Genomic DNA, 25,358 nt, shown 5'->3' with positions numbered 1-25,358 from the left:
GAATTAACTGAATTCTTAACTGGCTCATTCAGCAAATAGGAGTTTTCTATACAGATGAGTTCTCAGCGCTAGAGGACCTTACGGGCCCTCCAGCTTGACTCCCTCTTCTTTGCGGAGGGAATGAGGCTCCGAGAAGAGGCGGGGCGCCCTCTCGGCCGCGGCCGGCAGGTTCCCGGACTGCCCGCTGGGCGCCGCCCTCCTCTGGCCCGCCCGAGGACCCGTGCAAGGTGCCCGCGGTGGCGCCTGACCGAAGAGCGGTTGCGGGGGCGTCCTCTGCTCCCGCGTCCGCGTCCCGCGCGGTCCCTCGTGAGCGCGGTCGGCGGCGGGTGGCGCGGCCCCGGGCCAGTGTCGGGCAGGGCCGCACCCGCACACGCAGGCGGAGCACGGCCGCCCGCGCCAGGACCCGCGGGCCCGGAAACGCTTGTTGTCACAAAGGGGGGGAACACGTGGGCACAGACGGCCCGGCGGCGGTCGCAGGGAGCTAGGATCGCCCGGAGAACCGCCCACCGTCCCTGCCCGCCGGACTTCTCGGCCCCGGCCTCCAGGCCGGTCCACCTTCGGCCGGCGCCCGGCCGTGAGGTGGCTGTCTGGCTGGGCCTGACCACCTCTCTCCAGTACGTACCGGCGGCCCGAGCCCGCGTCCTGCTGCTCGCCGAGGGGCTACCCCGAGCCTCCCGCAGTCCCCGAGCACGCGCGATCCTGGGGAGTTTCCCACTGGCACTGCCACTCCGAGAGCCGGGCCCTTGGCTCTTAAGGCCCTATCAGACCTCCAGTCCTGGGGGTCTCGGGCACCTGCGGTACAGGAGTCCCCACGGGGGTACCCTCTGTCCTCCAGTAGGACGCCCCTGGGTTCCTCAGTCTTCCCGTCTTTCCTTCTCCTTAGGTTTTTATCCACCTCGTTCGGACCCCCTGCGTAACCATGTCCATCCTGTATGTCTCCCCTCATCCCGATGCCTTCCCCAGCCTCCGTGCCCTTATCGCTGCGCGTTATGGGGAGGCTGGGGAGGGACCGGGCTGGGGAGGAGCCCACCCCCGCGTCTGTCTCCAGCCACCCCCGACCAGCAGGACTCCCTTTCCCCCACCCCGCCTGCCCGCCCTGGAGCAGGGGCCCGGCGGGCTCTGGGTGTGGGGGGCCACCGCTGTGGCCCAGCTGCTGTGGCCAGCAGGCCTGGGGGGCCCTGGCGGTAGCCGGGCCGCCGTCCTGGTCCAACAGTGGGTCAGTTACGCCGACACGGAGCTAATACCAGCTGCCTGTGGAGCATCGCTGCCGGCCTTGGGACTCCGAAGCTCTGCCCAGGACCCCCAGGTGATTGGGGAGAAGAAGGGAAGAGGGAGAGGGGGAAATTTAGAAGAAAGAAGGTGGAATGGGTAGTGAAGATAGCATGTCAAATGTGGAGAAACACTGATCAAATCCCAGATTGCCCTCTGGTATGATAACCTTGGGCCGGTTTCTTAAACTCTGAAGCCTTGGTCTTCCCGTTGATGAAAAGAGAAGTTTTCATGTTGAGGAACTCGAGAAGATTAAAAGAAGTGTGCAGAGCAGTCTGGTGCCAGGTGTTTTAAAGTCTGGGCACAGAAGTTTGAGGAGTCTGAGGCTGATGAAGGCCGTGGTTACTGTGAAGTGTAGAAAATAAAGACTGGGTGAAGGAGAGATGAGAGGCAAGTGGGGTGCGAGAGGTGGCCCCTGCTGGAAGGAGATGAGGGAGAGGGAAATGAGGAAGGGCTGGAAGGGAGAGGAGGGAGAACTGTACCAGACTGTAGCCAGGAATTCTTCAAAGCAACCACCTCCTTGCAGAGTTTTGAGCACATGGTGGATACTTCGTATTTCTTGAATGAATGAATGAATGAATGAATGAATGAATATATGAATATATGACTTAGACCCTGACTTGCTTCCTTATATCCTGCTTATTCTGTCTAAAATAGAGGTTCCCTCTCTGGAATTCCTTGTCCCCACTTCAGCCTGATTTATTTTTCTTTAGAGCACTTAGGAAGAAAAATAGGGTAATGTGTTATATATTTGCATATTTATTGTCTGTCTCCCCCACTAGAGTGTTAACTCCACCAGGTAGGGTCTGTTTTCATCTCCTCATTCTTAGAGAAGTGTCTGGCCTGTAGTAGGTACTTAATACTTCTTGAAGCAATTACTGTGCTGTCTCATATAGTCTTAACATTAACTTCTTGTGTTTGATATATTGCATCTGACACATAGTAAGTGTTCAGCAGGAATTCATTGAACAAATGGGAATATTTTTATGACCATTTGACCTCAGAGGTGGTGATTTGTGGAGTAGAAGGGGGTCACCTGGATTGGGTGGGGACAAGGGGTGGGATTGAGGTGGGCCAAGCCTTATCATATTCATAACCTCTTCCCTTTCCTGCTAGGCTGCCCTGGGGGCCCTGGGGAGGGCTCTGAGCCCCTTGGAAGAGTGGCTTCGGCTGCACACCTACCTGGCTGGGGAAGCTCCCACTCTGGCTGACCTGGCGGCTGTCACAGCCTTGCTGCTGCCTTTCCGTTACGTAAGTCACCGGGGCTTAGAGAAGAATGACGGAAGCTCCCCTCAGACCTCATTATCGGGTGACTAAGGCTATTTCATTTCTTGTCACCATCCCAGGTCCTGGACCCCTCTGCGCGCCGGATCTGGGGTAATGTGACACGCTGGTTTATCACCTGTGTCCAGCAGCCAGAATTCCGTGCAGTGCTGGGGGAGGTGGTTCTGTACTCAGGGGCCAGACTGCTCTCCCAACAGCCAGGTGAGGCAGGGTAGGGAGTAAAATGGGAGGGGTTCCTCTGGGCTTTCCGTGTAGCTCACTTTCTTTTTTTTTTTTTTTTTCTTATGAATGGTGGAATCACTGGGGAAGGGGCCTGAGGAAGGGTGAGATGGGAGACCAGCATGGAGGAGCACTTGGGCAGCTGGAATAGGCCATCTGAAACATAGTAGTAAGGTTCACAGAGGGTCCCCAATGGGCCAAGTTGGCATTTCTGTGCCTCTGCCTAGGCTCTGAGGTCCCTGCACCCCCAAAGACTGCTACGCAACTCAAGAAAGAGGCAAAGAAACGGGAGAAGCTAGAGAAATTCCAGCAGAAGCAGAAGAGCCAACAGCAGCAGCCACCCCCAGGGGAGGTGAGAAGCTAAGGGTAGGACTGGAAGAAAGCTGGTAGCACACATGGGTGGATGATATCTGTGCCTGTATCTCTTCCCTCCCAAGCAGAAGAAACCAAAACCAGAGAAGAGGGGGAAACGGGATCCTGGGGTCATTACCTACGACCTCCCAACCCCATCTGGGGAAAAGAAAGGTACTAGAAGGGGGTAGGGACCCCAGCGCTTCACCTCCACCCTCTTCAGCTGCTGCTGCGCGGTGTTACCCCTTCCTCCTCTGCCGTTGCTCCCACTGCTTGGCTTGTGAGGATTTGCACAGCCCCAGATCTCCCAATGCCTGTCCTGTGATGTGAGCACCAGAGGCCCATTGGCCCAGCTGCTCCCAGCCTCAGGCACTGACCCTCCCCTTCTCTCCCCCAGATGTCAGTGGCACCATGCCTGACTCCTACAGCCCTCAGTACGTGGAAGCTGCCTGGTACCCTTGGTGGGAGCAGCAGGGCTTCTTCAAGCCCGAGTATGGAGTGAGTGGGCTCCACTGCCCAGGCCTGGAGGAGATGTGGGAGGGGGACAGCAGGGCCAGAGGACAGGTTGCCTGGGAGGGGGCCGGGAGAGGTGACATGAGGCCTTAGCATGTGCCCGTCCTTCCTCCCCCATCAGCGTGCCAGCGTGTCAGCACCAAATCCCCGGGGAATCTTCATGATGTGCATCCCACCCCCCAATGTGACAGGCTCCCTGCACCTGGGCCACGCACTCACCAATGCCATCCAGGACTCCCTGACCCGATGGTGAGTTCCTGTCCTCTCCTTCAACGGGTTCCCTCTGCCTTCTCTGGCTTCTCACTCCTGTCCTCCCTTCTGTTCCCTGACAGGCCATCTGTCCTCCCTTCTTCCATATTGGCCCTCAGCTGTGCCCCCTGGTGGTGCTACACTTCTCTCGTAATCATTCCCATCGTCCTCTGCATGCTCCCCCAGTCAAGCAACCAACACCCCTCATTTGCAGATGCTGTTCTCTCCCTGCTCTTGCTATGGAAAATAACATTATTTTGAGTTAAACAAGAAATCTGTGAATATGTTTTTGTAAGAAATTTAAAGCTTCAAGTCTCTTTGCATCTCTCTAGACCTACTCCCTCCCGAAACATAGCCATTATTACCACTTTGATGTGTATCATTCCAGATCTTTCCTATCTACTTACAAATATGCATGCCCATAGAACTGTATAATTTTCCTTTTGAGTGGGTTTTTCTTTTTCTCTTCTTTAACATAAAGGGCTCACCCTAAACATGTTACTCTACGACTTTTTTTTTTTTTTACACTTAGCAATTTACTTTGGAGATCTTTCCTTGTTCTTATACATAGACTGATCTCATTCTCTTTCATTGCTCCATAGCATTCTATAATGTGGCTGTGCTGTAATAATCACTTTTTTTTTTTTAATTTTATTTTAGAGTAAGTGCACAAGACGGGGAGAGGAGCAGAGGGGGAGAGAGAGAGAATCTTAAGCAGGCTCTTAAGAGTCAGTCATTCAACTGACTAAGCCACTTAGATGCCCTGGAATCACTTTTTTATTAATGGCTGTTTTTGATTTTTCTCTCTTGAAAACCTTGCTGGAATGCACATTCCTGTATATGCTTTCTCAAGTGCAAGTGGAAGGATTCTCTGGTATAATATCAGAAAGTGAAACTGCTGGGTCTGAGGGACATGCTTATATTAAGTTGCCCCCAAAGCAGCTTCAGTGATTTATACTTCTGTGAACTACATGTGAGGGTATTCATTTCCCTGTTCCCTTTCCGGCCCTGGACATATCCGTGTTTGTTTGTGATTACTGAGTCTGTGCCTGTTCATGTTTGGCCGGTCAGGTTTCCTTTTATGTGAATCGTCTGTACCCATCTTTTGTCCATTTTTCTATTGATTCTTTGTTTTTTTTTTTCTTTAATTGGTTTGTTGGAAGATTCTTTAATATTCAGATATTGATTTTTTTGGTTTGTTGTGTATGTTTTCTCCTGTTCTAGTACTTGTTCCTTCCTAATTTTTACTATTTTAATATTTTAATTAGTTAACAATTATATAATTTAATATTGCAGATGGCAAGTTTCTTTAAAAATGTACTTAATTCGGGGCGCCTGGGTGGCTCAGTCGGCTAAGCGTCCGACTTTGGCTCAGGTCACGATCTCACTGTCCGTGGGTTCGAGCCCCGCGTCGGGCTCTGTGCTGATGGCTCGGAGCCTGGAGCCTGTTTCGGATTCTGTGTCTCCCTCTCTCTGACCCTCCCCCGTTCATGCTCTGTCTCTTTCTGTCTCAAAAATAAATAAACGTTAAAAAAAATTTTTTTTTTAAATAAATAAAAATGTACTTAATTCAATTTATTTATTTACTTTTATTTTAGAGAGAGTGCTAGCAGGGAAGAGGGGCAGAAGGAGACAGAGAGAGAGAGAGAGAGAGAGAGAGAGAGAATTTTAAGCAGGCTCCACATTTAGCAAAGAGCCCAAAGCAGAGCTCGATTCCACAATCCTGGAATCATGACCTGAGTTGAAATCAAGAGTCAGATGCTCAACCGACTAAGCCACCCAGGTGCCCCTAGAAAAGTATTTTAAAACAACTTTTTATCTTTAGAAGCCAGGGTTTATTTAATTTTAATTTAAGTTCTGAGAAATTTTTCTGGAGTCTTATTTACTAGCTTAATTTGGTTGGAAGTACTTATCAGGCATCACTATGTGCCAGCTGTGCTCTGGGCACTAGGGATACAACATCAGATTTAGAATTTTGTGAGGAATTGAAAGCTGAAAATACAGAGTTGTGTTAAATACATGTAACATACAACGGTCAACTTAGTAACACTAGAAAAGAATGAACACTTCTTAGAAAACTTTTTAAGGTGGGGCCCCTGGGTGGATCCAGCTCTGAGTCAGGCTCTACACTGACAGGGCAGAGCCTGCTTGGGATTCTCTCTCTGCTCCCCCGCTCACATTCTCTCTCTCTCTCTCAAAATAAATAAATGAACTTAAAAAAAAGAACTTTTAAGATAGCAGCCTTTTTTCTAATGAACATGGCCTAAATAAAATGTTAGAAACTCCCATTTACTTAAATGGAATAGATTTCTATCAACATTTTAGAATCAAAAATAACAGGGGTGCCTGGGTGGCTCGGTTGGTTAAGTGTCCGACTTCGGCTCAGGTCATGACCTTGTGGTTCATGGGTTTGAGCCCTGCATTGGGCTCTGTGCTGAATGCTTGCTTGCCTGAAGCCTGCTTCAGATTCTGTGTCTCCTCTCTCTGCCCCACCTCCACTCATGCTCTGTCGCATTCTGTCTCTCAAAAATAAATAAATGTAAATTAAAAAAAAATAACACGTGAAACACAACATTAAATATTTCCATCAACAAAACATTATTAATAAAAGTGAGTTGTATATCTATATTTTTTCTTTTTCTCCCCAGCAGAGAATAGGGTACTTTCATGCAAATACCTATGACATTTTACTGATTTTTTTTTTTTTTGTCAACTTTATACAAACCCGGAGAAATGATTTTAGTAAAATATTCTTTGTGTTTTCTTTTTTTTAATGTTTATTTTATTTTTGACAGAGACAGAGCATGAACAGGGGAGGGGCAGAGAGAGAGGGAGACAGAGAATCCAAAGCAGGCTCCAGGCTCTGAGCTGTCAGCACAGAGCCCAGCATGGGGCTCGAACTCACAGACAGACCGCGAGATCATAACCTGAGCCGAGGTCGGGACGCTCAACCTACTGAGCCACCTAGGCGCCCCTGTTCTTTGTATTTTCATTTGTTATGCTTTACTTCTTTGGTAAAACCTAACAAACACCAGATTTCATAAAACATGTTTGTATCCAGTACATGTTTTTATTTTTGAGACAGAGACAGAGCATGAGCAGGAGAGGGGCAGAGAGAATGAGAGACACAGAATTTGAAGCAGGCTCCAGGCTCTGAGCTGTCAGCACAGAGCCCGATGCGGGGCTCAAACTCACAGACCGCGAGATCATGACCTGAGCTGAAGTCAGATGCTTAGCCGACTGAGCCAACCAGGCGCCCCCGTATCCAGTACATGTTTAACCAACACTTTGAGGATCGAAGAGCTCAGGAGAGTGGAGTCGCTTTAGTCCCTATTCCCAAGGACCCAAGGAGATCTAACTGTAGTGGGGATGATCAGATTATAAAGTAATGAATATAATATAGTTTGATGAGTCTTTTGAAAGTGATGTATATATAGTGTTTCTTTGTTATTTTTTTAATATCTTTATTTTATTTTATTTCATTATTATTTTTAAGGAGGCTCCAGGCCCAACGCAGGGCTTGAACCTGAGATCAAGAGTCAAAAGCTGAATGGGCTGAGCCACCCAGTTGCCTCTGTTTATATAATAATTTCCTCTCCCGGCTCTAATGTGCTTAGTTCGAAAAGGTCACAGAAAAGGTCATTGGAATTTAATGGCTTTATGTGCCACATCAGCAGAGAGCTTAAGCATAAGCTGCGCGAACTTGAACCAGAGCGTGGCAGATGTAGCCCTGCAATGCTACTCTATTTTCTCTAATTCACCTCCTGATTAGTTCCCTAATGTGTTACTAGCTTCTAGTCACTTCCCCCTAAGTGGCCTATCACTTGCTTTTTAACTTTACTTAGGGGTCTTATTCTGAGATTTTTACATTTTGGTCTAGTTGATTTGTCAGGGTTCTTCAGCTTTATCTTTGCGTCTCATTAACAAAGGCCTCTCTTACCTCAGAGTCACAGTCTCATCTGTGTCTTGGTCTTTTTTTTAGTTTGAAAAGTGTGTTACTTTTTTCTAATGCTTTTCTGATAGTGTTGAGTTCATCAGTCTGATTAGAATTTATCTTTGTGAGTGTTGCGAAGTAGGGAACTAATTAGCTAGCTGTCCTAAACAGACTTATTCAGTAGCTCATCCTTTCCCTACTGATAAGAAATGCGACTTTTGACAAATACTGAATGTGCTTGCATCTGTTTCTAGACAGGGTTTGGTTCCCTTTATCTGTAACTTTGTTTCTATGTAGTAACTTACTGTTTATTTTTATTTATTATTTTTTTTTTTTAGTAACTTACCGTTTAATAATCATAACTTTCTCATACGTTTTGTTTTCTAGTTGGGCAAGAGCGTCTTTGTTTCTTTGTTCTTTTGCCAGATTGCTCTGGCTGTCCTTGCACATTGCTCCCTGACTAGAACATTTAAAAAAAAAAATTTTTTTTAACATTTATTTATTTTTGAGAGACAGAGACAGAGCATGAGTGGGGGAGGGGCAGAGAGGGAAACACAGAATCCGAAGCAGGCTCCAGGTTCTGAGTTGTCAGCATAGAGCCAAACATGGCGCTCGAACCCATGAACCATGAGATCATGACCTGAGCTGAAGTCGGACACCTAACTGACTGAGCCATCCAGGCGCCCCTCCCTGACTATAACTTTAGAATTGGGCCCCTTTCTTTCCTGAGTCCATTGACTCCTTTCCCAGGAGCCCCTTCTTCCTTTGATGCCAGGTCCACCAGCCCACTCCCCTTGGGTCCTCGTGTTTTTCCCATAGGCACCGCATGCGAGGGGAGACCACCCTGTGGAACCCTGGCTGTGACCACGCTGGCATTGCCACTCAGGTGGTCGTGGAGAAGAAACTCTGGCGCGAACGGGGGCTGAGCCGGCACCAGCTGGGCCGAGAGGCCTTCCTACGGGAGGTCTGGAAGTGGAAAGAGGAGTGAGTATGCAGCCCCCCCCACTTCTGTCCCCCTGTCCAGATAAGATCTCTGTAGCCTCCGGCCGTGGCTGCAGAGCCAGACCCTCACGGAGGCTGAGGGTCAGTGGGCTCTGGGGCCCAGGTCATTTTCAGAGGGACGGGTGAAAATACCCCATCAGCCGCTCAGTGTCTCTCTCCAGCCCAGGCCTGAGTGCTGATCCCGGCCTGTTTGTCCACTTCCAGGAAGGGTGACCGGATTTACCACCAGCTGAAGAAGCTTGGCAGCTCCTTGGACTGGAATCGAGCCTGTTTCACCATGGACCCTGTGAGTAGGAGGGGTCTTGGGGCTGAGGCAGGACAGGGAAGCTCCCTAGAGCACCCACAGAAGAGAGCACCCTTCCCCTAGGAGGGGAGCCCACTGCTCATAGGAAACCACTAAGGGCTCAGCTGCAAATACCACCTCTCGCCCCTTATCATGGCCCTTTGTCACCCAGTCTGGGAGCTCACATTCTTTCAAGTGGCACACATTGGGGCCTCACTCTCCTGTGGAGCCTGAACTCCCAGGATTCTCTTCACCAGCACCTGTCCCTAGCTGAGTGGCTTCCCTGCCATCTTCAGAGTCTTCAGGCTTGTTGCCTGCCTTTGTGTTCCCATAGTTCTCTCTCCTCTTCAAGAAAAATACTTCTGCCCTCTAGCCCTCAAAGGGGTCTGTGTGCTGACGGTGGGACTCTGGACAGCCCAAGTCTCACCAGATCCCGCTGCTTTGGCAAGTCTGCCTGGGTCCCTAGGCACCTGGGCCCATGCGTGACTCCCCCTGCTCCCTAGAAACTCTCAGCAGCTGTGACAGAGGCCTTCGTCCGGCTCCATGAGGAAGGAGTCATCTACCGCAGCACCCGTCTCGTCAACTGGTCCTGCACCCTCAACTCTGCGATCTCTGACATCGAGGTGTGTCCCCACCCCCACCCCAGGCTCTCTCCATCTCCGCCCCCCCCCCACTCCAGCTCCCTGGCTATTTAACACCCATCTCACAGGTGGATAAGAAGGAGCTGACAGGTCGCACTCTGCTCTCCGTGCCTGGCTACAAGGAGAAGGTGGAGTTTGGGGTCCTTGTCTCCTTTGCCTACAAGGTCCAAGGCTCAGGTAGGAGCCAGGGGCATCAGGGTCCCGGGCTGGGTGAGGTAGGAGGTGAGAAGGGGCCAGAGCTGAGACCACAAGTCCTCGTGTCACCCTAGACAGTGACGAGGAGGTGGTAGTGGCGACAACTCGGATTGAAACGATGTTGGGAGACGTGGCCGTAGCTGTGCACCCCAAAGACCCGAGATACCAGGTGTGGCAGGGGTGCTGCCCACAGCTGGGGAGGAGTGCTGGTCGGAAGGGGCTCCTACACTGTGAATGAGGGTGGGATGGGCGCTCAGCCTCTTGGCTGAGAGAAAATTGCATCAGAAACTCATTTTCAGCTCCTTTTTGGCCCTGGGTGTTGGGACAATCAGGGACCTGGGTAAGAGGAATTGGGTCCAGCCCGTTTTGAATTTTTTTTCATCTTTGAAATGATTTATTGTTTGCTTTTGCCTTCTTGAATTTTTGATGTCTCCCTCTGCCCCCAGCACCTGAAGGGGAGGAGCGTGATTCACCCATTCTCGTCTCAGAGCCTCCCCATCGTCTTTGACGATTTTGTGGACATGGAGTTTGGCACAGGTGAGCCGAGGGCTGTCCTCTGGAGAGAGAAGGAGGCACCCTTTGGTCATTCATCTTCCCCCTGGAAGAAAAAGAACAAACTTTTCCTAAACCAGCAGGACTTGGACTGGGTTTCAGGGGGCTGTACTCAAGAGGTGGGAGACAAGGGTGGTCTGGGGGCCACATCTTTCAGCAAAAGAGGGTGTGTATAGAGACTCCGCTGAGTCCTCGTGACCCTGGCACCCCCACGTACACCCCAGGTGCAGTGAAGATCACCCCCGCACATGACCAGAATGACTATGAAGTCGGGCAGCGGCGCGGGCTGGAGGCCATCAGCATCATGGACTCCCGAGGGGCCCTCATCAACGTGCCCCCGCCTTTCCTGGTGAGACTACCTGGGGTGTGGTGGCCAGGTCGAGAGATGGTGGGGTATGTAGGCATGGCCGTGATGAGGCCTGTCTCCTACCCAGGGCCTACCGAGGTTTGAGGCCAGGAAGGCGGTGCTGGCGGCACTGAAGGAGCGGGGACTGTTCCGAGGCATTGAGGACAACCCCATGGTGGTGCCGCTTTGCAAGTGAGGACGGGGGCCTGGGAAGAGGGCAGGGGAGGGGCTCCTCAGGGTGCTCACCTCTTGATCTCCCACCCGTGTGTTCTCACAGCCGGTCCAAGGACGTGGTGGAGCCTCTCCTGCGGCCACAGTGGTACGTGCGCTGTGGGGAGATGGCCCAGGCCGCTAGTGCTGCTGTGACACGGGGTGACCTCCGCATCCTACCTGAGGCCCATCAACGGACATGGCACGCCTGGATGGACAACATCCGGTGCGTCAGGGCCCTTGATGTGGGAGGGTGATTGGGTGAGAGGCTAATCAGGGCACAGGCCAGGGCACCTCCCTCCCCTGCCTGATTCACGTCCCTTCCCCCTAATCCCCCTGCCCCCCACCATTTGCAGGGACTGGTGTATCTCCCGGCAGCTGTGGTGGGGCCATCGCATCCCAGCCTACTTCATCACAGTCAGTGACCCAGCTGTGCCCCCAGGGGAGGTGAGAACTGGGCCAGAGCTGGACACTGGCACATCTCAGGGAGTTGTGGGTCTGTGGGGTCCTTGCTGGGGGGAGGGGTCAGGGCAAGGCAGAGGGACCCCCTTGGCACTCACCCTACCTCTGGCAGGACCCTGATGGGCGGTACTGGGTGAGCGGGCGCAGCGAGGCCGAGGCCCGGGAGAAGGCAGCCAAGGAATTTGGAGTGTCCCCTGACAAGATCAGTCTCCAGCAAGGCAAGTCAGGGCCTTGGGGGTGAAGGGCAGAGCTGGGGTTCTGATCCTCATCTCTGTCCCCTCTGATCTCTGACCTTTGGCCTCCCTCAGATGAGGATGTGTTGGACACCTGGTTCTCCTCTGGCCTCTTCCCCTTCTCCATCCTGGGCTGGCCCAACCACGTATGTTCCTGGGGGACCAGCCCAGGGTGGGATGGCGGTCTTGGAGGTGGGTGCTTGGCTCCCCATCATGCCCTGCTCTGCCCCCAGTCAGAAGATCTGAATGTGTTCTACCCGGGGACGCTGCTGGAGACGGGCCATGACATCCTGTTCTTCTGGGTGGCCAGGATGGTCATGCTTGGCCTGAAGCTCACTGGCAAGCTGCCCTTCAGAGAGGTGATAAGACTGCCGAAACCCTTCCCACAGTCCCTACCATCACCCACCCTCCTGTGCCACAGCTCAGGCTCAGCACACATGGGGACACAGCACAGCCCACGGACAGCTGTGGGTGGGCCTAGCCAGGGAGGGCTTGTGGGGACTGAAAGCCAGCCCGGGTTCCACTCAGTGATTCTGTGCCATGGCTTCCTAGATGAGGGAGCGCCTCTAATTCCCATGGAGGTGCCAAATGTACTGGCAGGGGTACCGTGGGGGCCTGAGGTTCAGAACGGGGCAGACCGGATGCAGGGCCCCGGCAGGCATTGCTGCGTGGGTGAGGAGACACATTGTCATGGGCCTTCCCTGCCCTTGCTTGTCAGGTCTACCTCCACGCCATCGTGCGAGATGCCCACGGCCGAAAGATGAGCAAGTCTCTAGGCAACGTCATCGACCCCCTGGACGTCATCCACGGAGTCTCCCTGCAGGTGGGGCTGCGCCCTGGGCAGGGCCGGGAAGGGCTGTGGGGCTGTGGCCACGGCCCCCTGACTGCTCACACCTCACCCTCAGGGCCTCCACGACCAGTTACTGAACAGCAACCTGGATCCCAGTGAGGTGGAGAAGGCTAAAGAAGGGCAGGTACCGAGGACGGGCTCTGGGGCTACAGTGTGGGCTGAGGTAGGTGAAGCTGCCTCAGGACGCCCCTGACTGACTCCTCCCCACAGAAGGCAGACTTCCCGGCGGGGATTCCCGAGTGCGGCACCGATGCCCTCCGGTTTGGACTGTGTGCCTACACGTCCCAGGGTATGGCCTCCAAAACCTCTCCGCTGAGTCCCTCCTCCTTCCCTGAGCCCACCCTTCTCCTTCTTCGCCATGGGCACGAGTTGGGAGGGAGAATAGTGAGGAGTCACACTTCACACCCGCCCAGGTCGCGACATCAACCTGGATGTGAACCGGATATTGGGATACCGCCACTTCTGCAACAAGCTCTGGAACGCCACAAAGTTTGCCCTGCGTGGCCTTGGGAAGGGTTTTGTGCCGTCACCCACCTCTGAGGTGAGGGCCTGGTAGGCGGCAGGGTGGGCAGCACCCACACAGGCAACTCGTCTGCCTCTCAGGCATCGAGCATGGTCCGTGCTGTGTCACGATTGTAGCCACTGAGTCAGGAGGCCCAGCACCTGCCCCGGAGGAGCCTTCCTGCAACAGGCGGGACAGATAGATACAGGGAAAGCCTGAGCATCGGGGTCCTCCGAGAAGGGGGTGGGGGTCCTTTTTCCTCCAGATGCTGGGCACATGGTGGTTGCTTCAGACGTATCAGGCTGCTGGAATGCCGATCTGCCCATGGTTCCTGCCGCCCATGGGCTTCTGCCTCCTTCCCCCTGAGCTTATGGTACTTCCTCGCTGATGTGTCCCTTCTTCCCAAGCCTGGAGGCCATGAGAGCCTAGTGGACCGCTGGATCCGCAGCCGGCTGACTGAGGCCGTGAGGCTCAGCAACCAGGGTTTCCAGGCCTATGATTTCCCGGCTGTCACCACTGCCCAGTACAGCTTCTGGCTCTATGAGCTCTGTGATGTCTACCTGGTGAGGAGGAGCTGAGAGACGGGTGGGGGGCGGCAGAGCCCTGGACCTCACGTTGCCAGTGGTTGGCCACGAGACCTGAGCCAACCTGTCCCCTTCCTGGTCCTCACAGGCACAGTGAGGGCTGCAGGCTAGGCCTTTTCCATCCCTGAGCCTCGTGCTCTGTGCTTCCTGGTCCCCTAGGAGTGCCTGAAGCCCGTGCTGAATGGGGTGGACCAGGTGGTGACCGAGTGTGCTCGCCAGACCCTCTATACCTGCCTGGACGTTGGCCTGCGGCTGCTGTCACCCTTCATGCCCTTCGTGACCGAGGAGCTGTTCCAGAGGCTGCCCCGGCGGACACTACAAGCTCCGCCTAGCCTCTGTATTACCCCCTATCCGGAGCCCTCGGAGGTATGGGGTGTAGCCTAGAGGGGGGCTCTGGCCTGCCCGCCTGCGTCCCTCACCCCCTCTCCCATCCCACAGTGCTCCTGGAGGGACCCTGAGGCAGAAGCTGCCATGGAGCTGGCCCTAAGCATCACACGAGCTGTGCGCTCCCTGCGTGCCGACTACAACCTCACCCGGATCCGGCCTGACTGTGAGCCACCTCGTCCCACTGGCCCCTCAGTCCACTCTGGGACCCTTGTCCGACGTGGTTGCCTCCTCTCGCGTCTCCTGGGGGCCACATCTCACCTTCCTCCCTCCCCGCAGGTTTCCTAGAAGTGACTGATGAGGCCACGGGCGCTCTGGCGTCGGCTGTGTCAGGCTACGTGCAGGCGCTGGCCAGCGCGGGCGTGGTGGCTGTCCTGGCCCTGGGGGCTCCCGCGCCACAGGGCTGTGCTGTGGCCCTGGCCTCTGACCGCTGCTCCGTCCACCTGCAGCTGCAGGGACTGGTGGACCCGGCCCGAGAGCTGGGCAAGCTGCAGGCCAAGCGTGGTGAGGCACAGCGGCAGGCACAGCGTCTGCGGGAGCGCCGCGCTGCCTCAAGCTACCCTACGAAGGTGCCCCTTGACGTCCAGGAGGCAGACAAAGTCAAGGTCTGTGGTGTGGACGGGCATTCCTTCTCCACTGCCCACACCATCTGCTCCCTCCATCATCAGGCCCAGCCCTGGGCAGCCATGGGGGAGCAGGCCGCCCGGGCCCCTTGCATAGGCAGGGCCCATGTAATCCCTCCTCTGACATGAGAAACGGTCAGCAGCAGGGGCACAGCCCAAGGTCACACAAGCAAGGTGAAGACAGACCTAGAACCAGGTATCCTGCCTCCCAGCCAGAGCCCTCGTGCCCCACCCAGTGCCCGGAACACCCTGAGTGCCTGGTGCTGGTCTCAGGACCACTTACAGCCAGGAAGCCTGGCGGGCTCACCTGGGATCTCTCCAGGGAGAAGCAGTGGGGTGAACCACATGGACGCAGAGAGAAATGAGCAGAGGCTGCATTACGGAGCCTTGGTCGCTGAGCAGGGCTCAGTCCAATCTCCCGGAAACCTGCTCAGGGCAGGGGGTGTCCCCATTTCCATTTTACAAATGAAGGCCCAGTGCCTGCCTGGGAGGCTGCGTCCCTAACCCCTGTGTGCTGCCGTCCAGCTGGGGGTCGGGCTACTGGCTAGGGCACATGGGCTCCTTCGTTTTGGGGGACTGACCACTCTGGCAAAAGGCAAGACCCGAGAGGCCAGTGATGATGGAGGGGAAGGTGGGTGCTGATGGGGAGGTTGGTGAGAATTCAGAGGGAACAGGCCAGCTGAGCTCACACAGTCCCCAGACTACTCCCTGCTGCGGTCCCCACCCATCTTTCCAACTGGGATCCCTCTGCCATCGCGAGCATTTGGAGGTCTCCTCTCTTGGGCCTGAATCCTCACCACCCACCACCCCCTCTCCCTTGTTCCACCCCCAGCTCCAGCAGACAGAAGCAGAGCTCAGGAAGGTGGACGAGGCCATCGCGCTATTTCAGAAGATGCTGTGATGCACCCGACTCTGACCCTCATAACCCCCAGCAGTCCGCCGTGGGGGTGGCAGCAATAAAATATTTTGCCACAAAATCATCTCTTGTCTGTGTGTGGTGGGGCCGGGGAGGGGCACTGAGCCTGGGAAGGTAGTGGAAGGGCGGCAGGCTGAGCAAGAGGCGCCGGGTGGGCAGAGAGGTGCGTCTGCCTGGGTCTGTCCCTGGCGCTGAGCCAGGCCTGAGTCATGTTGCTCACTCATTCCTCCTCCCAGCTCTTCTCCACTCACCTCTGCACTGCTGCTGAGGGAGCCCCGCCCTGGTGCCGGCTGCTGCTTGTGGCCTTGGGCGGGCACGAGTAGAGGGGCCAGGGGCTGTCTGGCCTGCCCCCATCCTGCCGGGGCCTCCCTCCCCCTCCACTCGTCCTGAGTTAATTATAACTCTGACCTAAGTGCCCTGTGACACCACGCCCCAGCGGCCCTGCGGGAGACCCAGCAACCAGGTAGGGGAGAGGCCTAGAGAGGAGACTCATCAGGTTTTCTGTGCTGGGTGTTTGGGAGTGTGGGTATCGGTCTGGGGGTGGGGAAGGGGGTCTTGGGGAAGGAGCCTCAGTTCCTTCCTGCAGGTGTATGTCCCCATTAGCCCATTAAGGCCCTCAGGTTGTCTAGGCAACTGAGAGGGGAGGCCAGGCTGGGGTAGATCCAGGTGCTTCAGGCAAAGCAGAGGAAGGGCCCAAAGCAGGTGCCGGTGGAGACAAAGAGCTAAAGAGCTGGGCCTGCCCTGGACCCGCTGCTGCTTCCTGCTCTTGAGAGCCTTCTGTCCCCTCAGGTCCATGTCCCAGCCATGCTCCCTGCAGACGTGCCCGTGGCCCACTTGAATCCTTCACTGCTGCTGCTGCTGCTACTGCAACTGCTGCCCCCTGCATCCTCCTTCTTCCCCAACATCTGGAGCCTCCTGGCTGCCCCCGGGTCCGTCACCCACCAGGACCTGACCGAGGAGGCGGCACTCAATGTCACCCTGCAGCTCTTCCTGGAGCAGCCACCCCCGGGCCGTTCCCCGCTTCGTCTTGAGGATTTCCTGGTGAGCGTCCCCAGGTCCTGTCACATCCCAGCTGGACTCCCCAATTCCCTGGGACTTCTACTTCTTCAGGGCCCTGCTGGCCAAGAGGAGGGACATCCTTCTCTTCCTTGGCTCCTCACCTCTACCCCTTGCAGTAACAATACCCAAGTGTCCTGGTCCTAAAATCAGGAGTACCCCCCCTCCTCCTTAGAAAGGTCCAGAATTGCCCTTCCTTCATAGGGCCCAGGACCTTCAATTCCCTGCACACCCAACCTGAGTGCCAGTTGCTAAGAAAATGTGGGCAATGGTGCAACCCAAGGGTCCCCTGTCCCCTAACCCACTCTCTCCAGGGCCGCACCCTTCTTGCTGACGACCTCTTTGCTGCCTACTTTGGACCTGGGTCTCCTTCCCGGAGGTTCCGAGCAGCCTTAGGTGAGGTCTCCCGTGCCAACGCAGCCCAGGACTTTCTGCCAACATCCAGGAATGACCCTGACCTGCACTTTGATGCTGAGCGGCTGGGCCAGGGGCGCACACGCCTAGTGGGGGCTCTCCGGGAGGCCCTGGTGGCGGCCAGAGCTCTTGACCACACCCTGGCCCGCCAGCGCCTTGGGGCTGCACTTCATGCTTTGCAGGTGAGGACTGCGTAAAATGGGCAGGGGTTTCTTCACCCAGGGTCTTCCCGTCCCCCAGATACAGACTTCCTCCTGGTACCTCCTTCTCCTTCTCCTCCTCCTCCTCCTCCTTCTTCTTCTTCTTCTTCTTCTTCTTCTTCTTCTTCTTCTTTTAATGTTTGTTTATTTATTTTGAGAGAGACAGAAAGCAGGGGAGGGGCAGAGAGAGAGGGAGAGAGAGAATCCCAAATGGGCTTTGCACCATCAGCGCTTGATCTTACCAACCACAAGATCAGGACCTGAACAGATATCAAGAGTCTGACGCTTAACTGACTGAGCCACCCAGGCGCCCCCTCATGGTGCCTTCTTAATCACACCTCCCCCTACTCAAGAAGTGATGGGGCACTGCTTGCCAGTGCCCTGAGACTTGTCCCTAGTTCCCCCACCTCCAAACTGGCAGCTCTCCCTGTGGGAAGAGCCAGGAGGCCAGTGTGGCTGGAGAAAAGCGAGGAGGCGTGAGGTCGGGAGTCGGCCTTGAAGGCCACTGGAGGGCCTTTGGTTGGACTCTGAGTGGGATGGGAGGAAAAACCGGGAGGCTCCCACCTGGGGAGAGCTCTGTTCTGGGCGACAGGCAGAGGGTGTGGAGGGCACTTGGGGTATCTGACAGCAGCAGCGGGGGTAGGAGGAGGCTTTCCAGGAGAGAGAATAAGCGCTGGAGATTGTGAGAATGGTCAGACAGCGCCTCATTCCCCTTCGCCCTCCCTCCCCCCAGGATTTCTACAGTCACAGCAACTGGGTGGAAATGGGACAGCAGCAGCCACACCCTCACCTCCTCTGGCCTAGGCAGGAGCTCCGGAGCCTGGCACAAGGTACGGCCATGACCCCGGGGGCTGGGGGAAGCCCACTAAAGCCATGTCCTCTCAGCCTCCCCAGACACTGTGTCACATCCTCAGGTCACATAGGATGTGACATGGCTTCTTCTCTGGAACGACCTGTGAGGTCCCCCAGTCCAGCCAAAGGCCAGGTCAGTTAGATAGCTTCCCCAAGGTCACAGGGGTGGACAGAGCCAGGACCAAGGTCTGCAGACCTCAGCTGAGTTCTCTCTCGTGTGGCTTCCTCCCCCAACATGGGATGGAACATACAGGGCTGTTCTTCACAGTCCCCTCATCCTTCCACCTGAGCTATGACGCGGCCTCCTGTCCATTACAAGTTCACTTCCTGTCCACAGCTCACGCTTCTGGGTTTCCTAGCACAGTCCCGGTCTCACATATTCAGTCTCATCACTAGATGATCTCTAGGTTTTTGTTCAGAAATCCTAGAAGGGTACATTTGGGCTTTTGCCAGCTCAGGGAAAAGCCAAAGTTTGGATGGATGGGGATAAAGGTCAGTGGTGGCAGGACCTTGGGATCTAGACCCCTGTCCTCTCTTCCCAGTGGACGATCCTACCTGCTCTGATTGCGAGGAGTTGAGCTGCCCCGGGAATTTGCTGGGCTTTACACTCCTCACCTCTGGCTACTTTGGAACTCATCCCTCCAAACCTCCAGGTACCAGGCAGAAGTAAAGGGAGAAAGTCACTTCCTTTCCCCTGACCCTCTCCCTAGGGATCTCAGAACTGTAGGCCCTTGTCCCATTTCCTATGGCATCACTTCTGGAAGGAGTGGATGCTGGGGATGGGGTAGATGGATGGAGACCCACTGAGGCGGCCATGATTGTTGGGTGGGGGAATAGTTTCTTATTCAACCAGTAAGACTTCTCCATTACCCAAGGGTAGTTTTGGGGGATGGACTGGAGGGATTAGGGGATCCACCATGTACTGTGATGACTGGCCCCTCTAGATTTACTCCAGATTGGCCCTCCACAAATGTCATCTTTCTTGCTGATCCTTTGCTGAAGAGTGAGAGGTCAGGCCAGGTCAAAAAGGGCCTCATTTTCTTAGGAGGCAGTGGGTTTTTTACCTCCACCCTCCAGATCTCTTTCCCCAAACCAGGGAAATGTAGCCATGGGGGCCGTTTTGACCAGAGCAGCTCCCAGCCACCACGGGGAGGCATCAACAAGGATAGCACATCCCCAGGCTTCTCTCCCCATCACATGCTGCACCTCCAGGCAGCAGAACTGGCCCTTCTGGCCTCCATCCAGGCCCTCAGTCTCCTGCGAAACCGGCTGGGAGACAGGGGTTTCTCCAGGTGAGTGGCCTCTGGGCGATGTGCTCCTTAATGCGCATGTGCTCCTAGGGGAGCTGAGTAAATGGGGGCTGGGGACAAATGTGCAGACTCCTCACCGTATCTCTGGCCTGCTCCCCAGGCTGCTGGACATCAGCCCAGCCTCCAGTCTGAGCTTCGTCCTAGACACCACAGGCAGTATGGGTGAGGAGATCAATGCTGCCAAAATCCAGGCTCGCCACATTGTGGAACAGCGACAGGGCAGCCCCATGGAGCCTGTCCACTACATCCTGGTCCCTTTCCATGATCCAGGTAACTGTGGTCTGGCGAGGATAGAGGAAGGAAGGAAAGTCTAGGGCAAGGGGTAAATGCCACTGGTGGGGGAAAGGGCCTCATGGCTCCACTTCCTTAAAATGGTGATGTTTCCTATGGTTGAGCATTTACTGGTACCTCTGTGTGTACGATTGGCCACTTCTTCCTCTGTTTCCAAAATGGCAGCACTTTCCATATGAGGTTAATCATGATCTGTGCTTAGCCAGGGGCCTCTGCTTTCTTAGGCTTCCATGTTAATCAGTGATTTTCAATTCTCCCCATTTTCTGTACACAGAGGTTGGGATGAGGATGGGTCCAGGCCTCTGTGAAGCCTCTAGACAGATTGGAAGTTAGACCGACTGACCCGGGTTGACCAGTCACTGTGCATGCTTAGGCTGATCATTTAGACTTTTTTTTGCCTCAGTTTCATCATCAATAAAATGAGTCAGTACTTGACCCATATTATCTGATGGCCATTTCAACCCTAGAAGATAGGCAGGATTTTCTAGGGTTGAAATGGCCATCAAATAAGATAGCTACAAGCACTGAGAATTCCCTAAAGGCAAGCGTTGAGTCTGATTTACCTGCATAAATCTCATAGTAGCTGGAATTTAACGGGGATTTATCACATATTATTTTTAATTTTTTTAATGTTTATTTATTTTTGAGTCAGAGAGAGACAGCATGAACAGGGGAGGGTCAGAGAGAGGGAGACACAGAATCTGAAGCAGGCTCCAGGTTCCAAGCCGTTAGCACAGAGCCTGACGTGGGGCTCGAACTCACAGAGTGTGAGATCATGACCTGAGCCGAAGTCAGACGCTTAACTGACTGAGCCACCCAGGCGCCCTGGTTTATCACATATTTGATGAAGCTTTGAGTTTAGCATTAATTATGTGTCAAGTCACTATTCTAAGGTTTACAAAATCAACTCATTTAGTCCTTCTAATGACACTCTGAGGTAGGTACCATTATTTCTCTGGTTTTTCTGGTGAGGAATCTGAGGCCCCAGGTGTTTTTTTATACTTACGCACATATCCAATAAACGCCCTCTCAGGACCACAGGAAATGCTACCATTTTGTTAAGGAAATGAGGTCCACTTCCCCGCAAAGGTAATTAGCCCTTACCCTGCCCTGCCTATAGAAGTATCGGAGAATATTGTTATTTCAATACTTGTTCACCCCAGGAGCACAGCGAGGCCTCTTGACTGGGGGGTGAGAGGTGGCCCTGGGTAGGGATGAGGGGAGCCCTCTCATCACTCATCTCAACCTTCTTTCTTCCTCCCCAGGGTTTGGCCCTGTCTTTACCACCAGTGACCCTGACAGCTTCTGGCAACAACTCAATGAGATCCATGCCTTGGGGGGTGGAGATGAGCCCGAGATGTGTCTGTCAGCCCTGGAGGTCTGCCCTCCCCCTCCCCCTTCCCTTCTTTCCCCTTCCTTTCCAGTTCCCACCACCAAGGGGAACTAGAGGCTTCCTGGGACCTCCACCCTCCACCCCGCCTTCAGAGCCTAGTTCCACTAGCTTCACTCCAGGGTTCCAGGGCCATATTTCCTTCTATTCTGCCCTCCCTTACTCTACCCATTCCTCTGCTGCTGCCATTTTTAACACGAGCACTTTCCCTCTCTGCCAGCTGGCTCTGCTGCACACACCTCCACTCTCAGACATCTTTGTCTTCACCGACGCCTCCCCCAAGGATGCCTTTCTCACCAACCGGGTGGAGTCCCTGACTCAGGAGCGGCGCTGCAGAGTGAGCACAGCTGATGGGACATCCGATGTTAGCCACCCAGAGATATGGGGTTTCCCATACCTTGTTGACAACTATCTCGTAACAAGGATCACACCACACTCTGGTGGTTGAACCAGCCTTGGCATGGGGTGGGAGAAGCAGACAATGAGTATAACACATCCTGATCCCTTACATGATGCTGAATGCATATTTGAACTGGTCTCCAATAAACCATTTGAAGAACTGGAGATCTAGTTGCCAGCAATCCGCTGTGGATGACATATGGAGACAGTTACAAGGGAGTGGCAACTACTAACTGAAGGCCTGGGGCTGTGTCATTGGGAGACCCTGCAGGAGCAGTCAGAGGGTAGACCAAGATCTTACTCCTCCTCATCAGCTCCGCAGAACACTTGAGCACAGATCCTCATTGACAATGGTAGACAGCACTTGGATTACTCAGTACTGGCCTCTTTTCTGGGCACAGGTAACATTCCTAGTGACCGAGGACCCATCGAGGGTTCAGGGCCGAGCTCGGCGTGAGGTCTTGTCGCCTCTGCGTTTTGAGCCCTATGAAGCAGTGGCCTTGGCCTCAGGAGGAGAGGTAATCTTCACCAAAGACCAGCACATTCAGGATGTGGCAGCCGTTGTTGGGGACAGCATGGCTGACCTGGTAAGTATGAGGGCCGGAGGGACTAATGCTTTTGGCTCAGAACTGAGGGTACAGGTAACACGGCACTGCTCTTTCTCATAGGTTAATAGTTTAACACTGCTTGCTGTGTTGCCACTGCAGTCAGAAGGGTGGGAAAGGAAGTTTCTCTCTCTTTCTGAGATCCATGGCTACCCAACTTCCACGTTGCTCCTTCCCTATTAGTACCGCCCCCTGTCCCCCAGTCTTGGCCTCCAGTAGTCTGTCCTCGGAAGTCCTGCCATCTTTTAAGGAGGGACAAGAAGCAATCACCTCACCCTCAATCCCTTGCCTCCAATTTGTTGTTGACCGTAACTTCATCCCTGGTCCTGGGCCCCTCTTTCACTGGTATCCCTTCTCCATGTGTGACTTAGTTTCTTTCTGTCTCCACCTTTCTCCTGTCTTTGTTCCCACTTCATTCAATGCCTCATCTTCTCCCCTATTTTTTGGCTCTGCCCATCCCTCTAGGTTACCCTTCCCCTGGAACCTCCTGTTGTGGTGTCTGGAAGGCCACTTGTGTTCAGCGTGGATGCACTGCTCCAGAGGGTCACAGTCCGGATCCATGGGGAGGTCAGCAGCTTCTGGATCAGGAACCCTGCAGGTATTTCCACATGTGTGTCTCAAGGCAGAGGGAAGAATGGAGAATGAAGGGTGACATCCTAAGGGACAGGAGCTAGCTCATGTGCCAATCTCTTGCTCCCCCACCCCCACCAGGGGTCTCCCAGGGCCAGGAGGAAGGCGAGGGACCTCTAGGTCACACTCGCCGCTTTGGGCAGTTCTGGATAGTTACCATCAGTGACCCCCCACAGACAGGGACCTGGGAGATCCTGGTCACAGCCGAGAGCACACCCCGGGTGAGAGTGCAAGGTAAGGAGGGAGATATTCCCGGGAAGGGAAGGGACGGGAAGGCTGCAGAGCTCAGAGAGCGGTATCAATCACATTCATCTCAGGAAGGTCTCTGATTGCCTTGGTCCTCCTCAGCCCAGACATCCCTGGACTTCCTCTTCTACTTTGGGATCCCCGTGGAAGATGGCCCCCACCCTGGCCTCTACCCCCTGACTCAGCCAGTTGCAGGTACGTCTACCCCCCCCCCCAACTTGTCCATTAATATATATACATGTATATATTGTATATGTATATGTCTATATACATATGTGTATTGTGTATTGTGTATGTATATTATGTATATATATATATATATATATATATATATATATATCTCCTTTTATTGAGTTATAACTTGCATATAATGAAGTGCACTAAACTTAAGTATACAGCTGGGTGGATTTCATATAATGCACTCATGTAACCATCACTCGACTCAAGATTTAGAACATTTTCAGCATCCCAGAATCTTTCCTGACCCTGCCCAACAATAGCCCTCAGAGGTAACCCCTTTTCTCCATTCATACTCATCCCCAGAGGTAACCCCTATTCCAAAAGCCGATCATTCCTTTCTCCCTGTCTCTGAATCTCATGTGGACCAGTGTTCTCCCCTCCCCTCCCCTGTCCCAGGCCTCCAGACCCAGCTGCTGGTAGAGGTGACAGGGCTGGGCTCCAGAAGCAACCCTGGAGCTCCTCTGCCGCATTTCTCTCACGTCGTCCTACGAGGGGTCCCGGAAGGTGCCGAGCTGGGCCGGGTGCCTTTGGAGCCCACGGGACCGCCGGAGCGAGGTTTCCTCGCGGCCTCGCTACCGTCCGCACTTCTGTCCACTGTGGGACCTTTCTCTCTGGAGTTGATTGGCCGGGACGGAGAGGGGCAGAGCCTGCACCGAGCTGCTCCCCAGCCCTGCACCGTGGTCCCTGTCCTTCTGGAGGTGAGACGCAGGAGGAAGGTGCAGGTAGGGCTGGAGAGAGCTGCAGCGGCTCCTCCTCGCCTGATCCGCCCTCCTCCGTAGCTCAGCGGCTCCCCGGGATTCCTGGCTCCAGGCAGCAAGGCCCCGCTCAGCCTCCGCATCGCCAGCTTCTCAGGCCCTCAGGATCTCGATCTTAAGACATCTGTCAAGCCCAGCTTCGCTCTCACCTCCAACCTCTCCAGGTATTGCCCCTGAACTCTCCGGTTCAGTTCCGGCCCACATTTCGGTTCCCCTGGCGTGGGAGCTGGTACTTTAAGCCCCGCCCACAGCAGCCACTTTCGCTTGGCCCTCAGATTCTCGCCTCCCCTCCCCTCCAGCTTTGGGCGCGAACCCTGGGCTCTCAACTCTTCAAGAGCTTGGGCCTTCAGCCCGGCGTCCGTCCGTACTCGACAGGGTTCGCCTGGAACCAAATGAGTCCGCCTGGGGGCGCCTGTGGTTGGAGATCCCGGACTCAGCGGCTCCAGACTCCGTGGTGATGGTGACTGTGACTGCGACAGGTCCAGAAGCCAGCCCAGTGCCCCCGACCCATGCCTTCCTCCGGCTCCTGGTGCTGGCCCCCATCCCGCAGGTGAGGCACCCCCACTTTCCATCGCAGGATAAGCAGTGTAAGGGGTGGTAGATGAGGGCTTAATCTGGGTGCAGACACGCTGACGGGCTCTCCCTCTTCTCCCTAGGACCCGCTGGCTGCCCCTGCCCACTCATCTGGCCCTATCCTCGCCTCCACCAGCCCTGCCTCCACCTCGGTGACTCGGGGAAGGGCTGGGGGAGGGCTGGTGGGCAACCCCTGGTGGGGCACAGTTGGAGGGGTGCTGCTTCTGCTAGGCCTGGCCTCCTGGTGACACCAGAACCCCTAGAGGGATGTGTCTGCAGCGCTATTTTCAGTCTGGCCCCACTGGTGAGAAGGCAACCGGGCCTTGGGACCCGACCTCTCCCAGCTGGGATGGAGGTTTTCCTTCTCACACACTTGTCCCTCCCTTTCTTTGTGAGATTGGGATAGAGGGCAATGGACTTTCCCACAATGCACTTTCCCCAACCCTGCTGGGAACCAAAGCAAATACTCCTTTTTGGAGAAAATTGGCCTCTATTTCTCTGTAGCAAAATCTCTTTACTCCACTGTTTATTCATGCTTTCCTAAGCTCAGGTAGAAGGAAAGATATATGGGGAGGAGACTAAAGTTGAGAGTGGGGGTTTTATTTATAGAATTGTTCTTACTTGAAATTCTGAGGAAGCTCCTATTTTATTTTTGTATTTAAAGCTGAAGGACAGTTTCAATAAACATGTCTTCTCTAGAGAGGGATTTCAAAGAAAGATCATTTATGCAGATCACTTAAGGGCGAGTGAGGGCATAAGACACCAAGCAGATGAAATGAAGTTTTCGGTTGTGGA

General features: G+C 54.3%; 2 protein-coding genes across 3 annotated transcripts; both read left to right on the top strand.

Moving 5' to 3' along the window:
• The first annotated feature begins 249 nt into the window (after positions 1 to 249).
• On the top strand, positions 250 to 15,666 carry VARS1 (valyl-tRNA synthetase 1). Of its 2 annotated transcripts, none has more exons than XM_042938305.1 (30): positions 250 to 614; positions 884 to 1,306; positions 2,386 to 2,520; positions 2,616 to 2,754; positions 3,000 to 3,124; positions 3,210 to 3,297; positions 3,521 to 3,621; positions 3,758 to 3,885; positions 8,639 to 8,803; positions 9,026 to 9,107; positions 9,608 to 9,727; positions 9,814 to 9,922; positions 10,015 to 10,109; positions 10,387 to 10,477; positions 10,717 to 10,841; positions 10,927 to 11,030; positions 11,116 to 11,274; positions 11,405 to 11,495; positions 11,623 to 11,728; positions 11,819 to 11,889; positions 11,977 to 12,102; positions 12,462 to 12,566; positions 12,649 to 12,717; positions 12,804 to 12,882; positions 13,007 to 13,134; positions 13,503 to 13,658; positions 13,839 to 14,045; positions 14,118 to 14,229; positions 14,343 to 14,668; positions 15,519 to 15,666. In XM_042938305.1, exons 2-30 carry the CDS (start codon positions 920 to 922, stop codon positions 15,585 to 15,587), a joined length of 3,798 nt encoding a protein of 1,265 aa, XP_042794239.1. In that variant the 5' UTR covers positions 250 to 614; positions 884 to 919; the 3' UTR covers positions 15,588 to 15,666. The 2 variants fall into 2 exon arrangements, with proteins under 2 accessions (XP_042794239.1, XP_042794240.1); XM_042938306.1 differs by having other exon boundaries at positions 252 to 614; positions 3,213 to 3,297.
• Positions 15,667 to 16,403: 737 nt separating this feature from the next.
• On the top strand, positions 16,404 to 24,811 carry VWA7 (von Willebrand factor A domain containing 7). Its single transcript, XM_042937262.1, has 16 exons — positions 16,404 to 16,643; positions 16,973 to 17,254; positions 18,006 to 18,102; positions 18,667 to 18,777; positions 19,221 to 19,416; positions 19,535 to 19,704; positions 20,991 to 21,103; positions 21,336 to 21,452; positions 21,916 to 22,101; positions 22,585 to 22,717; positions 22,831 to 22,983; positions 23,098 to 23,190; positions 23,632 to 23,933; positions 24,015 to 24,154; positions 24,366 to 24,540; positions 24,647 to 24,811. Exons 1-16 carry the CDS (start codon positions 16,407 to 16,409, stop codon positions 24,809 to 24,811), a joined length of 2,670 nt encoding a protein of 889 aa, XP_042793196.1. The 5' UTR covers positions 16,404 to 16,406.
• Positions 24,812 to 25,358: the final 547 nt, after the last annotated feature.

The sequence above is a fragment of the Panthera leo genome, chromosome B2 (assembly GCF_018350215.1).
Source record: "Panthera leo isolate Ple1 chromosome B2, P.leo_Ple1_pat1.1, whole genome shotgun sequence".
Taxonomy (NCBI): Eukaryota; Metazoa; Chordata; class Mammalia; order Carnivora; family Felidae; genus Panthera; species Panthera leo.
The sequence above is the reverse complement of the archived record's forward strand: the minus strand, read 5'-3'. Positions and strand labels throughout refer to the sequence as shown.

Bases quoted from the DNA above. Each gene is read 5' to 3' on its own strand.
- VARS1 (XM_042938305.1), top strand. From the start codon at position 920: ATGTCCATCCTGTATGTCTCCCCTCATCCCGATGCCTTCCCCAGCCTC. The intron at 9,923-10,014 runs GTAGGAGCCAGG...GTGTCACCCTAG, and splicing joins CTACAAGGTCCAAGGCTCAG to ACAGTGACGAGGAGGTGGTA. The intron at 14,230-14,342 runs GTGAGCCACCTC...CCCTCCCCGCAG, and splicing joins CACCCGGATCCGGCCTGACT to GTTTCCTAGAAGTGACTGAT.
- VWA7 (XM_042937262.1), top strand. From the start codon at position 16,407: ATGCTCCCTGCAGACGTGCCCGTGGCCCACTTGAATCCTTCACTGCTG. The intron at 17,255-18,005 runs GTGAGGACTGCG...CCCTCCCCCCAG, and splicing joins CTGCACTTCATGCTTTGCAG to GATTTCTACAGTCACAGCAA. The intron at 24,541-24,646 runs GTGAGGCACCCC...TCTTCTCCCTAG, and splicing joins TGCTGGCCCCCATCCCGCAG to GACCCGCTGGCTGCCCCTGC.